The sequence below is a fragment of the Xyrauchen texanus genome, chromosome 17 (assembly GCF_025860055.1).
Source record: "Xyrauchen texanus isolate HMW12.3.18 chromosome 17, RBS_HiC_50CHRs, whole genome shotgun sequence".
Classification (NCBI taxonomy): Eukaryota; Metazoa; Chordata; class Actinopteri; order Cypriniformes; family Catostomidae; genus Xyrauchen; species Xyrauchen texanus.
The window spans coordinates 33,189,291-33,202,963 of NC_068292.1; the positions used below are offsets into that span (position 1 = coordinate 33,189,291).

Here is a 13,673-nt window from a genome sequence, read left to right on the forward strand (position 1 = left end):
GTTTTGACATGACACTGAATACAAAGCTAGACAGCAAGAACTTTGGAGTACTGTACCTCCACAGTCTCTCCCTTCTGTCTGGCTTTGAGCCAGCAGCTGGTGTTTACTCTGGGTTTCCAGTGAGTCTGGTTCTCCCCCTCACTCCCTGCAGAAGGGGCGTCCCGCCTGCTTACATCATCCATACGGGGTGAGGGGCCGGAGGGGTGGAGGATGAGGTAATTCATTAGGCCCCAAATGAGATGCAGATCCATTCTCAGTCGGCTTCCCGGTTCTTCTGTTCTCCCCCATCCCCCTCGCTCACCTCTTCCGATCTTTGATTTAACGGTCACTGCTTGCTTCCATTTCTGGCTCCCTGTTTGTCTCATTTCCATATTTGAAAGAATATTGCTCTAAAAGCTTGTCATGATAAATACTCTGTTTTTGGCAAGACTGCTCCTAGATCATTATAACAGATTTCTGTGATTTGCATGTTTTAGTGCAACTCCATGGCATGTTTTCCTATTTTAATTTGTTTATAATTTTTTTTAACTAGTCTGCACAAATGAGAAATTAGGTTTATAACATTTATTTTATGAATACATTCTCTGCAAAATAGCACACTACTCCTTTCTTTTTTTTAGCATTTCTGCAAAACACCAACCTTTTTATCTTTTATGTAAGTTTGGTGCTTCATTCTGGAACCGGTTTGGTTATTATCAATAATTATTAATTAACAAATATAATTATTAAAATAAATAGATCATTGATTAGAATCAACATTATTTATTAATCCTTCAAATAAAAAATCATTAAAGATAACTATCAATGATCAAAATCAAATAGAATATTAATAAGGATTAATATTGCCAAGGCACCACCCTGGAATCAGGGACTAATAACCAGACAGTATAGCAGTCTCAATATATTGTTCTCTTAGGAAAGTTGACATCTGGAGAAACATTCAAAAGGTAAACAATGAAGGCTTGAATCCGAGCACTGACATCCCCTGCCAGCCCTTGCACAGGTGCATGCAGAACAATGCTAAAATGTTTCTCTTTAAAGTATAACAAAGTTTATTTGTGCAGTAATATCAATTAATAATCAATTCAATGCAGTCGATAAACTTCTGACATCCTAAACAGTAAGATGATTAGATATGGTAACAGATAAGCCTATAATACATGAGAGGAACATGTTTGTGCGTGTGGGTGTGTGTAAGGAGAGAAGGACGACACAAAATGGCGGACGAGGTTTCCGGCCTGTGAATGTGGGCGGAGAGACTCATTAATGGTGTCTGCCAGTTTAACATGTCTCTCTGCTGGTACGAGAAATTAGGGACAAAGATGGGCTCTATCGCCAAGTTATCTGCTCGCCAAATGTGTGTGTGGGTATGTTTGAGAGAGAGAGAGAGAGAACCGATTGACTACATCGAACTGGTTTTAGCGATCGTGGGAGAGAATGCAACTGTTCGTTTTATCACTCAGAGATTCGGTGAATGGCTCGTAATCCACCCTGGTCATTGTTTTTTTTTTTTAATGGATAAACTCAGTGTGCCGGTCTCACCCGAGATGGTGGAAATGCACAAACAGCCCAATGTGGTTGGATGACAACACAGCAAATCTCATTTGTGGTAACCGTAGTTAAAATAATACATTTAAAGACGCTCGACATGCAAGTTTTGATTCAGCGGAGCAGCAGCTGCGCTTACACAACGAGAGTGCTTCTGTATTTACTTACTTTGTATTTTTGCATTATAATTCCCTCATAATTTGCCTGAATCACCTGAAGCTGTTTGGAAAGTTTAGACTGCATTTGGACTGTGAGCCTTTTTCAAGTCAGGTGAGAGCTGCAGTGCTGCTCATCATTAAAGTTTAGTGATCTCACATTTAGTTACATTAAATTAGATCAAACGACTATTCGACAACCAAACATTTTGTTGTCAATTTTTTATTGTCGACATTGTTGATAACATCGACTAATCGTTTCAGCCCTAGTTGAGGGATGTTTTCAGTTGTGCATTTAATCTAATAGGAGTTGAGAGTTTGATCCTTCAGAATTTCACTGATTGGTGTAAAGTGAGCAAGGCTTGATAGGATCTGTAGTCTGTTTAGGACTCCCTTTGTTTGATTTTGGCGCCATTTGTGTTATCAGGCTTTGAGTGTTCCTACAGGCCGCAGTCAGGCTTTGACTGTATGTGGGCCTGCCTTTGTCTCTTATCTGAGTACATAAGGCCCAACAGTATGTATGTTGTTCAAAAATGGCAGATGCTTCACCTTTTGTGCCTTTTGGTCTCTCTTCCCTCCATCAAAGACATTCACAAAAAACACTGTATCCGCAAAGCAACCAGCATTGTGGACGACCCCACACACCCCTCACACAAACTCTTTACCCTCCTCCCGTCTGGCAAGAGGTACCGAAGCATTCGGGCCCTCACGGCCAGACTGTGTAACAGCTTCTTCCCCCAAGCCATCAGGCTCCTCAATACTCAGAGACTGGTTTGACACACACGTGTCCTGAGTTGCACTTTAATTACTGTCACTTTATAACTGTCTGCTACCTCAATAACTGCTATGTGCATAGAACATTATCTCATAGTATGTTATGTTTACATTTTTAGAAACTGTTATCTTTTTGCACTACTGAGTACTGGTCGGCGCTGCACTGTCTATTGTCCTGTTCATTGTCAGTAATTTGTTGTACTGTCCTGTACTTTTTGCACATGTTTGCACGTGCACTTTATATAGGTATATATAGGTAGTTTATATAGGTATTTTATTTCGTTGTGTAGTCTCACGTGGTCCAATGTTGGTCCTTTGTTGTTTTTATGTAGCACCATGGTCCTGGAGGAACGTTGTCTCGTTTTGCTGTGTACTGTACTAACTGTATATGGTTGAAACGACAATAAAAACCACTTGACTTGATATGGTAGATATGGGTGGCTATTTCACGATTATGGTACTGTAGCTATTACATTACTTTTCATGTAATTATACAATATGTAGTGTAGGTGGTAAAGTGCAAATCTAGTAATCAAAAGGTTGTTAGGTCTGTTCCCACCAGGTAGCAGGCCATTAGCCATCAACATAGTGTCCATGAGCAAAGCGCTTAATTCCAGTTTACTCCAGGGAAATTGTCCCTGTAATTTCATGGCACAGCTTTATGGTGACATTGCTTGATAGTCATGGAAATAAATTCCACTGGCTCAGGTCTTGTTCCAATTAATAAAAATTAAAAAATGTCTCCTCTGCTTTAATTTTTGTCAATGGTACACACATTTGAAAAACTAGGCACATGGATTATCTTATGCATAGGGCTGAGTATTGATTTAGAATTCCCGATTCAATTTGATTCCGATTCACAAGCTTTCAATTCTGATTTCGATTAGATTAGATTCAATATTGATTCATATGGGTTTATTTAAGTTATAATGTCCCTTTTGCTATATAAAAAAATATTATTCAGCTAATGCTGTTAAATTATACAGGGGACCTTTTAACAGTGTACATTAGGAAAATATTAATTTCACTAATTGTATTTTATAATTTGTCACATTTTGGCTTTTAGAAAATGAACAAATAAATTTATTCAATCAATAAATAAGATATTTTATTTCATATATAGTTTTTGTTACATATTTATTGTTAAATTGCATAATTTGTTCTATTTACATTGATTTGTTGAACACATGCTAAAACCAGTACTGTCTCTTTAAATTTTAATTTAAACATTTCTGTAAACAGCACCTTTAAATGAGTGCATGTTAACTAGAGAGGAATCTAATGACTTTAACTCATCTGTGCGATGCATGATTAAATTTAAATGTTTTTTTGTACAGTAGTTTTTCGATCAACAACTGACTGTAAAGCGGCGGTCACACTACACTACGCGCTCCATTCACTCCCATTCAAACGCATTCGAATGCAGCAGAGCAGAAACGTACAATCATTCGAAAAAATTCTGTACTACGCTGCGTACCAAAGTTCAAACTTAGTGGACTCTGAACCGTGAATTCGTACAACAAGATGACGTGTGACCAAATGGAGACTGAAATGCCACATGCTGACCTCTTGGCTCAATTAAAAGGATACACATTTCAAAGATGCGATACTTTTGGTTGCAAGAAAGTGAGTAGACTTAATTAATAAAATATTATTTGTTATTTGTGATTCATTATTTACTTATAATAGAAGCCCTCCCTTGTGACATCATAACCTGGTTCGTAGCGTTGTCTGAATTTTTTTTGAAAAAATAAAAAAGAATTGTGTTCTCAAAGCCTACTGTTACCGCCACTTAAAGGACAGAAAGAGTAGGCTATTACAAGAGACAGTATTCAATGACCATTGGGTTGCATGGATCTCATCTTGGACACACGTTACACTAAACAATTTTTACTCACAACACACTGATATCTCGCTGCTTCACAACACCTCATAAATAAACTACACAATTGCTGGTGAGTGAAATGTAAACATTTACCAGCCAGGTGCCAAATATATTCACTTTAGTCACAAATCACGAAATTTGGTTGCAAATCTCTTTTTCGTTTTAAGAATCAGTATCGGGATTGTTCAAATTAAGATTGCGATTAATTGGAAAAACTACATTTTTACCCACCCCTACTTGCCCTCCAAGACACTCAACCTTTCTTCAAGAGTGTCACTACACTTATGTGTAATGAACATGTACTGAATGTCATCTTGGATAAGACAACATCTGTTCAATGAATTGTAAAAGACTATAAATAATGTGTCCCATTTTAGCCCCTCTCTAGTTGGTCTTTCAGCCCATTGTGTTTTCTTATAATTACAGCAAACTAATATTTGTAACTACATACCAAATGCAAAATTAAAATTTTCTCCATGTTGCAGTATCCTCACTGTGAAATGTCTACTAGAAGAATTATCATGCTAATGTCTGTAGAGGCAATATTTTATGCATGCAACCCAGATCTGTGTGGCCTTTTAATGCTAAATAACTTTTTATTATATCATGTCTAGTGTTCTAAAAGGTTACTATTTTTAGCTTAAAATTAATAATGCATTGCATGGCAGCGTTTACATGGTTTGTCCCTGGACAACTTGTAATGCCAGTGCAGAGAGTTAATTGGATTATAGTCAAATCTTTCTTTAGGCAGACCTCAGGGTTAAAGGAGAATTTGAGTTTGAAGACCTGATGAAATTAAAATGTTGGTAAATTTGTTCGTTTTAGACATGTGTAATAATGTTGAGGACAACTATCTGTAATGTAGCAGGCATACGCATTTAAAATGTACACTTTCTTTGGGGAAATTGAAGAGAAAAATTGATGACAAATGTTGCTCTTCCCGGATCTCTTTAGAGAGATCAAATGCTCTCTTGAATGAGAATGTCCTTCCCCCTGCAACTGACTATTAAAACAAAATCCCTTTAACAGAGCATGTCCCACCCAAACTTCCTGTTCCAATAGGAAATGCGTTAAAACAGAAAAGAAAACTGCAATCGTCAGGCAATTTCATTCACAGTTGCAAGTTCCAACTTCCAAATATTAGTCACTCTAAAACTTACAGACTCCCCTCATTCAGGGCCGCATAGCCCAATCCCATTCTCCCCTGGGAAAAAAAGTCAATCCGGATGACTCTTCTGCCTCATGGCATCTGAATAGGCATGGTGAGATTGAGACAACACTACCATCCCTCTAAGTAAAATCAGGATGTTTTCATATTTGCTTGACTGATTTTATTTTTAGTAGGTAATGTGACACAGAGGAGCACATATGTGTTCTCTTAGCCTGTCTACTGTAATGGTGTTTGTATTGTTTACCAAAATCAAATTGGACTCTGACCCAGGTCACTATCTTATCAGTGAAAAACTAGGTGATCATATGTCTAACCTCCTACCTGTTTTTCAGAAACTTGTCTGGGATGATATCATGTTCTTAAAGGTGCATTCTGTAACCTTTCCTCATTAAAAAACATCCCATTGATGTAGTGTGATTTGTTCTCAAATTATTCTGTATCATTTGACAAAAATTCATAATCTGAACAATTTTCATAAACTATTAAACATTTTTGCTCTGTCCAAGGATGTATCATCGCAATGTACATATATTGTATTTTAAGGTAGTTGGAAAAACCCAGCCCTACAAGATTGAGGAATTTTAAGAGCTTTACAGAGACTCAGTACTTAAAGGTTTCGAGAAAATTAACCCATGAATTGCTTATTTAAAATTGTGTCTGCATACTGAGCTTGGATTGGAGAAAGTATTTTACCACACAAAAGGTTACAGCAGCTTTAATTTTTCACATTTGAAAACAAATCTATGACTGAACTACAGACTGTTCGATAGGTTGTGCTATCCAAATGTCCAGAGTCACATCTTATATTTCATAACCAATGATCAATAATCAATTCATTGCAGGTTAGATGAGGTATCAAGTTGTCTTGAGGCATGATTCTTGCTTTAGTCATATCTTTTGCTGTACCAGAAGTCTGTTATGGATCATGTGTGCAAATCAAACAAATCAGTCTGGATTTAATCTCTAAGGAATGCAACTGCGAATGAATCTTTTGCGTAATCACACATCTAGTTGGTTACAGTAGACAAATATACTCAAGTGTTTGCTGTAGTTTTGGAATGAAGATTGACTGGTTCTTATCCCTCTAGATCACCCTGCAGTTCCAGAGGCTAATCCTAGCGATCCCAGCACAGAGGAAGTTGACACCCCCTCAAAAACAGAATCAAGCCTAGAGGCCAGCACACCTACAAAGATGGACACTGCAAGGAAGTCAACAACCTCAACATGGCCAGATGTTATTCCAAAGTCTCCTCCAACACCCACTCCAAAATCAAGTGGTAGCCCTCAGCCCAAAAAAAGTGAGTATTCCAATGAGTCTCTAGGACTAGATGCCATCTATTGTTGGACAAAGAAAAATTAAATATAGCTTTGGTGTGTGATCATACCTTTTATTATGGAAAAAACAATTTCTTCTTTGGTTCTTCTGATGGTACCTGGTTTTACATGGTTTCTAGCTAGTTAAAGCTGGACATACAGTATGTGGTTATTTACTGTTCCAAGTTGGTTCAAGCTCGTTTAAGTGATTGATCAACTAGACTGCCAGACACTGGGGCCTTGGTCGACTTGTTTTAAACTAGTTGACCGCCTTGGCTAAGCTGGTGTTGACCTTGTTGAGCTGTTTAATCATGTTTCAACAAACCTGAACTTCTTGACCAGTTTGACCACCATAAGCTGGGATTACTTTTTTTTTCAGCAGTACATTTACATTTATGCATTTGGCAGACGCTCTTTCCAAAGCGACTTACAGAGCACTTATTACAGGGACAATCCCCCCGGAGCAACCTGGAGTTAAGTGCCTTGTTCAAGGACACAATGGTGGTGGCTGTGGGGATCGAACTAGCGACCTTCTGATTACCAGTTATGTGCTTTAGTCCACTACGCCACCGCCACTACATATATTGGCAGTACATTGATAGCAGTAAATCCACGGTTTTCAAATGGGGAGATGCGCCTCCCCAGGAGGATGCCAGATCATGTCAGGAGAGGTGTGGAGATTGAGGATAAATTCACCAAGTAAAATTAAAAGATACATTAATACACTAAAAAGTATTGTGAAGATAAATACAAATGATTGGCTTTGTGAGCCATTGTCCAGCTTAATAGACTATAGTTCTATTGTCTTATAATACTGTTAAATGTCATGAATGCATGCAAAGCCTATCATGCAAGATCCATATACAGGTTGCGCAAGTGCGCATCTCTCTGCCCGCACAGGGATTTCCTTCACCGACAAAACAGGAAACGCACTCAAGAATATGCTGCTCAGAGAGTGCGTGTGCGCACACAAAACATGTCTTATGTACTTGCGAATGTATTATAAAGCCATATAGCTCTGCTTCTGTTCATTTGTCACCAAGTGTCCATTACGAGTTCAACATGATATCTTATCATAATATATAATCACGCATCAGTGAATGACGCATTGCCAAATGAGTCCATCACAATGAATGGGGCTTACTGTTTAAGACTTTGAAAACTCCTGCAGTAAACCAATAGTGAACTCAATGATGTGTCTCTCCAAAAGTGACGTAGACAAGTTTATCTGGAATTTTGTTTTGTTTTGTTGTTTTAAGCGGCAATGCTTTAATTAGCATGTTGACAGTATGATGTGATATAGCTATTAGACAGTTTGCAAGTCTTTGTCTTTAAATTCATCTGCTTTAAATTACTACAAACTAGTGGTTCAACTGTCATATTCTGTAGCATATTAATGTTCTGTTATATTCTGTTGCATTTGGTCTAGCTGTTTTTGAATGCAAGTACATGTCTTGTGTGAATGGCCCCTAAGGCCACGTCCACACTTGTACATTTTCGATTGAAAATGCATTGATTTTGCTATGTTAATACCTCTAGTTTTCAATTGAAAACGTATTTGTGTGTATTTGGCCTAAAAATCATGTCTTCTCTTGGTCAAGTGAACACGAAACAGGGCTTTTTATACTGGGCTTCCTTAAAACAGATCAGTCGACTAGTTGTTCAGGCTTTCCACTTACTAGTCCAATTGAAAAAATATATATATATATTTTACCACATCCCTTGGCTCAAAACCATTCAAGATAGATTTCCTTTCATTAGAAACAATGTTCAAGGTCTCATGAGAAGGCAGACAGTTATTCAAGATTTACCCCTGACCAAAATCTGAAAGCTAACAGAGGGAAATCGGTTTCTAAGAGCATTTGTTTATAAACCTATAAGGAATTTCCATGATCAAGCCCCAGTAAGTGCCCCCAGAATTAACTTATTCAGATGGTATTACATTAACATCTGTTCTGTGAGGTAAATGTTTAATGCTAATGCTGATTGGTGGAGGCTGACGAACGGTAGCTTCTAATCGCCTCTGGTCATCAACTGAGGTAAAGCAGTGAAACCAGACTGGACATCAAATTTCACAGAGCTATGAAAACTGTCAGAATTTAACCCTGATCCCTAGTTTTGTCACTTTTATTGTATATTGCATTCAACTGTGTAAGCACATGTAGATAAGTTAATGAGTGCTTTGTTTGGGTTTTAAGAGCTTTTCTTTGCCGCATCTTTATGTAACTGAGAGAGAGCTTGGCACTCTACAGAGAGCTTGGTGGATGTTTGTGTAATAAGGAGGCCTACTTTTGAGAATAAGCTGGTTCAGCTGTATATGAATGGGCTTTTTTCTGTTATTGTGTCAGATACGGTGTATGCAATAGTAATTTAGTGTAGTGATGTCCTAATTGTGAACGAATTGATCTTATTCGTTGAAACTGATTTGAATAGCGTTTGTGAATTACTCTACTGTAAGGGAAAACTTTTTTGTTTTTGTTTGGGTGAACAATTGTGGGATGAAGTGAAATGTTGAAATAATTTGGCACAATCTATTCCCCAATCTATAATTAAACCGTGATCATCCTGGCCTGTCGGCATCCTAGCCTGTAGCTATCGGCTACGTGTGCGGTTCTACCGGTGACTTAAATAACCCATGCTGGGGTTTCAAGGAACGGGTCCCACAACGCATCTAACTTAGCCGGTACCCTTCCCGCTCTGCTCCTGGACATGCGAGGATGCCAGTGTGCCTTACCACATAAGGAGATAGACTCCGGCTCCCTGTGGAGAGGTGTGTTCTACATTTTAATGGCTGTTGTGATGAGTCTATTTCACTTCAGGTGTGCCTCATCATACGCATCCCAAACGAGGACTATTAAATTGCACCTTTCCTCTATCCTGCCCAGTCCCGTTGTGAGCTTGGCTGGCGGATGGCCCTCAGAGGCAGGGTGGCGATAACGAGAGGGTGGGGCGGGTCCATCTGCAACAGAAACTAAACATTTATTTCAGTTCAATAAAAAAAAAATGTTGCATGGCTTAATTTTGGGAACATTTTTGACTTGAATCAGTGAATCATTTTGTAACCAGTTTATTGATGTGAGCCATCCAAACTGATTCCATAAAATTAATTTTGTGCAATTAACAGGGTTCCCATGGTCATGGAAGACCTGGAAGTACCAATTTGAAAATTTTAAATGATGATTTCCAGGCCTGGAAAAGTCATTGAAATTAATACAAATTGTAATGGAAAAAGTCATGGAAATTTCTATTTTTTATTAAGTTTTTATAGTTGTATTGCTCTTTATGTGTGCAATTGCTATAAAATAAGTTAAAAATTTTTTATACAAATGTTATCCAGTCATCTTGGAATACACATGGATGTTATCAAAAGATGCGTGAACCCTGAAAGTATCAAACAAACCTTCTGTAATTTTGCACCTTATGGAAGTCTGATTTTGATATTGTTTGTTACATTCAGCCATTTATGTTTGAAGACGTTGAAGAAGTATGTTGCAAGGTAGTGGCACTGCTCAGCTCATCATAATAATACAGTATTTTACTGGTGACAAGCACCGGTCAACCTGAACCTCTTGTAAAACAGCACACTCTGTTCCACTGAATATTGTACTGCATCATTCCTGTGCCAATGCTGGCTCACTCATAGTTGTTATATGAAAGCTCTGATGGTTAGACCAGAAAGAATCTGAACCACACATTGACTCTGAAAATCGAGTCTCTTCTTTGCTTTTGCTCACTCTGCCTGTTGCAGTTAACATTTGTCTTTGTTATCTAGAAAATAAACCTAAAATTGTACTAAGATTACAGCTTGTAAAATGCTGCTAGCATTCAAAATAATACAGAATTTGCAACATTGTTCTGCAATGTCAATTATTGACAGTTTAGACAGTTCTGTTGATGGCAATATAACCAAAAGAGATGTGCCATATATCACGAAACATTATTTGACATTCTTAACAGCATTCCAGCATCCATTCTGACCAATGATGAATCTTGTATTCAGTGCACAAAAATAACTAAAGCACCAGATACAGAGATTTTCAGTTCATCAGATTTGTGTTTTTCAGAGCTCTGGGAGACAGTATCGTCAGTGATGATCCACCTCTCCATTGCCTCAAACCAGCTACTATCCTTTTCTGGGTCAATCTTTAAATTTTTTTCTCTTTGTCCAATGACTCATCAGTGGGAACATTGGCTGCAATACAGTGCCAACAGCGCATAAGATTGAACACTTCAGCTTTCTGTGCTCTAAAAATATGCTGAGTCAAAGTGGAGCACAGGTCATGAAGAGGAACACTGCTGTTGGTCTTATGTTCATGTTAAGAAATGCTAGAATTTCTGGCAGGGTTGGGAGGGTTACTTTTCACACCAACCCAGCCTTGTTTTTTTTTTTAGATATGCAGCTAATAACCTACAAATAAGGAAGTCTTGAATAATGCCTAAACTAAAACTCTGCTGAATTCAAATTGAACTAAATTCAGCTGACTCGATACATGTTAACGGACTATAATAATGGCCTACTCGGACCGCACATTGTTTCCTAGAGCTGGCAGAAAATGCTCAAAACAGACACAAGCATCGTATCTTATCAACTACCAATAATATAATATGAAGCAGCAGCCATCAGAGTTGCTTTGGAGTGATGTCATCTCCCCTATTCGAATGATTGGCTAGAGGAGGAGATGTCAATCAAGAACTAGAGGACCAATAGGGACGCAAAACGCCCCCTGATTTACATAAAACTCTACTCACAATTTTTGCAAAACCAAGCGTAGAACTTGTAAAAATGTATCTCTACTTATAAAAATATGAGCAAAATTGTCAAAGCACAAAAAACAGTAATATAAATTATTTGGCTTTTGTTTAAATTATTCTGTTTTTTTAGTTTTTTTTTGCAGCCTATTTTAAATGTGTTTATATATTTTTAATTCATGCTTGTTATTTTGTTGATCTGCACTAATTATTTTTATCTGCGCTTTTTATTTATTTTTGTGCTTTTTTTTTTATTTTTTATATTTTTTTATCTGCGCTTATTATTTTTTTATTCAAGCTTATTATTTTTTTGATCCGTGACCGCAATATTTTTTTCGCGGGATTTTGATCCCATAGATGTGGCTCTGACCGCACAGAGAAATGCATCTCAGAGTTTGCGCTTATTTATATGATCTGTTTCTTCATTATTAAAATGTTGGGCATGACAAGAATACTCAAGTACTTTAATAAAAATATGAATTAATGAATTAATCTAAAGTATCAATTAGTGGTCGACCGATATGGGTTTTTTAATGGCCGATGCTGATATCCTGAGAGCAGGGTGGCTGAAAGGCTGATACAATGCTGATATATCACACAATTTAATATAGTAAATAACAAACATAAATTTGCTAAAAAGCTAAACAGAAATAAACTCTTATTTAGCACTATATTATTAAATTTCTCACAAAACTAAAAAATAATATTGTATTTTTAATGGTAGATGGCAGTTTCTTCAGATTTCTGTTTAGTCCATTTTTTTTTTTTATTTGCACATGAAACCTCTCCCTCCATATTATGATTAATTTAGTAAGTCATTTAACATGCGCTTTTTTCAAAGCAACTTATAGTATACTTATTTCATGGCCAGTCTATTTGGATTAACTATGTGTTAAGTGCTTTGCTCAAGAGCCCAATGGTGATGAATCATGGATCGACTTTTCCAGTGTTTGAACCTACAATGTTTTGGTTACCGACACAGATCTTACAAGTAAGCAACACCACCATTAAAATGGGATGCTAATATCAAAGGACAGTTTGGCACCTCTATTAAAACGTGGCATGACATAAATAATACTGAATGTGATAACTCTAATTATCTTAAATGCTAGATAATTACAACTATATACGTCTAGTAATCTTTTAATTTAATTGTAACGGGGTTCGGGAAAGGAGTAGGCGTGAACCGAATCAACACTCAGCAAGTCTTTAATTGTAACTTGACATCAGACTGAACTGGAACATAATAACAGACGTCAATGACACACACACAGCGCTCGCTCTCTCTCTCTTTCTCTGGCATCCCCGGCTCTTCCTCTTATCTCTCACCCACTGATTGGGCTACTCATCACCAGGCGTGCACCCTCACGTCCCGGCCATGCCCTCCTCTTCTTCACATTAATATGACTTTTTTTTTTTTATCTTTTACATATATCCATAGATCTTTTTTATTGTAATTCAATTAATTCTGTATTTTTAATGGAACAATCTTGGCCTCTATTAAAGTCTGATAATGCCTTAGCATCACTAGTTATAATAATACATAAAAATTGATTAACAATGTTTGGCAGCAGCCATATCACTCTGTAGCTGACTGGTTGCCCAATAAAGCTAAGCAGGGTTGAGTCTGGTCAGTACCTGGATGGGAGACCACATGGGGAAACTTAGATTGATGTTCGAAGTTATTAGGGAGGCCAACAGGGTGTGCTCACACTGCAATCTGTGTGATGAGGAGAATATACTTTAAAATGGCACCGTCTTTCGGATGAGTGATGTTAAACCAACGTCCTGACTCTCTGTGGTCATCTTAAAAGATCCCTGGTGTCCTGGTCAAATTCACCCATTGGACCATATCAATCATGGCCTTCTAATAATACCCGTCCATGAATTGGCTCAATCACTCTACTCTCTCCCCTCCAACAACAGCTGGGGTGTGGTGAGCGTACTAGCACACTATGGCTACAGTCATCCAGGTGGATGCTGCACACTGTTGGTGGTTGAGGAGAGACCCGTTCACTATGTAAAGCACTTGAGTGTAGTGTCTGAAATGCGCTTTATAAGTGTAACATTCATTCAT

General features: G+C 37.7%; 1 protein-coding gene across 1 annotated transcript in view; it reads left to right on the forward strand.

Moving 5' to 3' along the window:
- Positions 1-13,673, forward strand: part of LOC127658171 (MAP7 domain-containing protein 1-like) — a 54,140-nt gene that overhangs the window by 10,682 nt on the left and 29,785 nt on the right. The window contains 1 exon segment of the mRNA XM_052147315.1: positions 6,622-6,831. Within this exon segment, the coding sequence (XP_052003275.1) occupies positions 6,622-6,831 (210 nt within the window).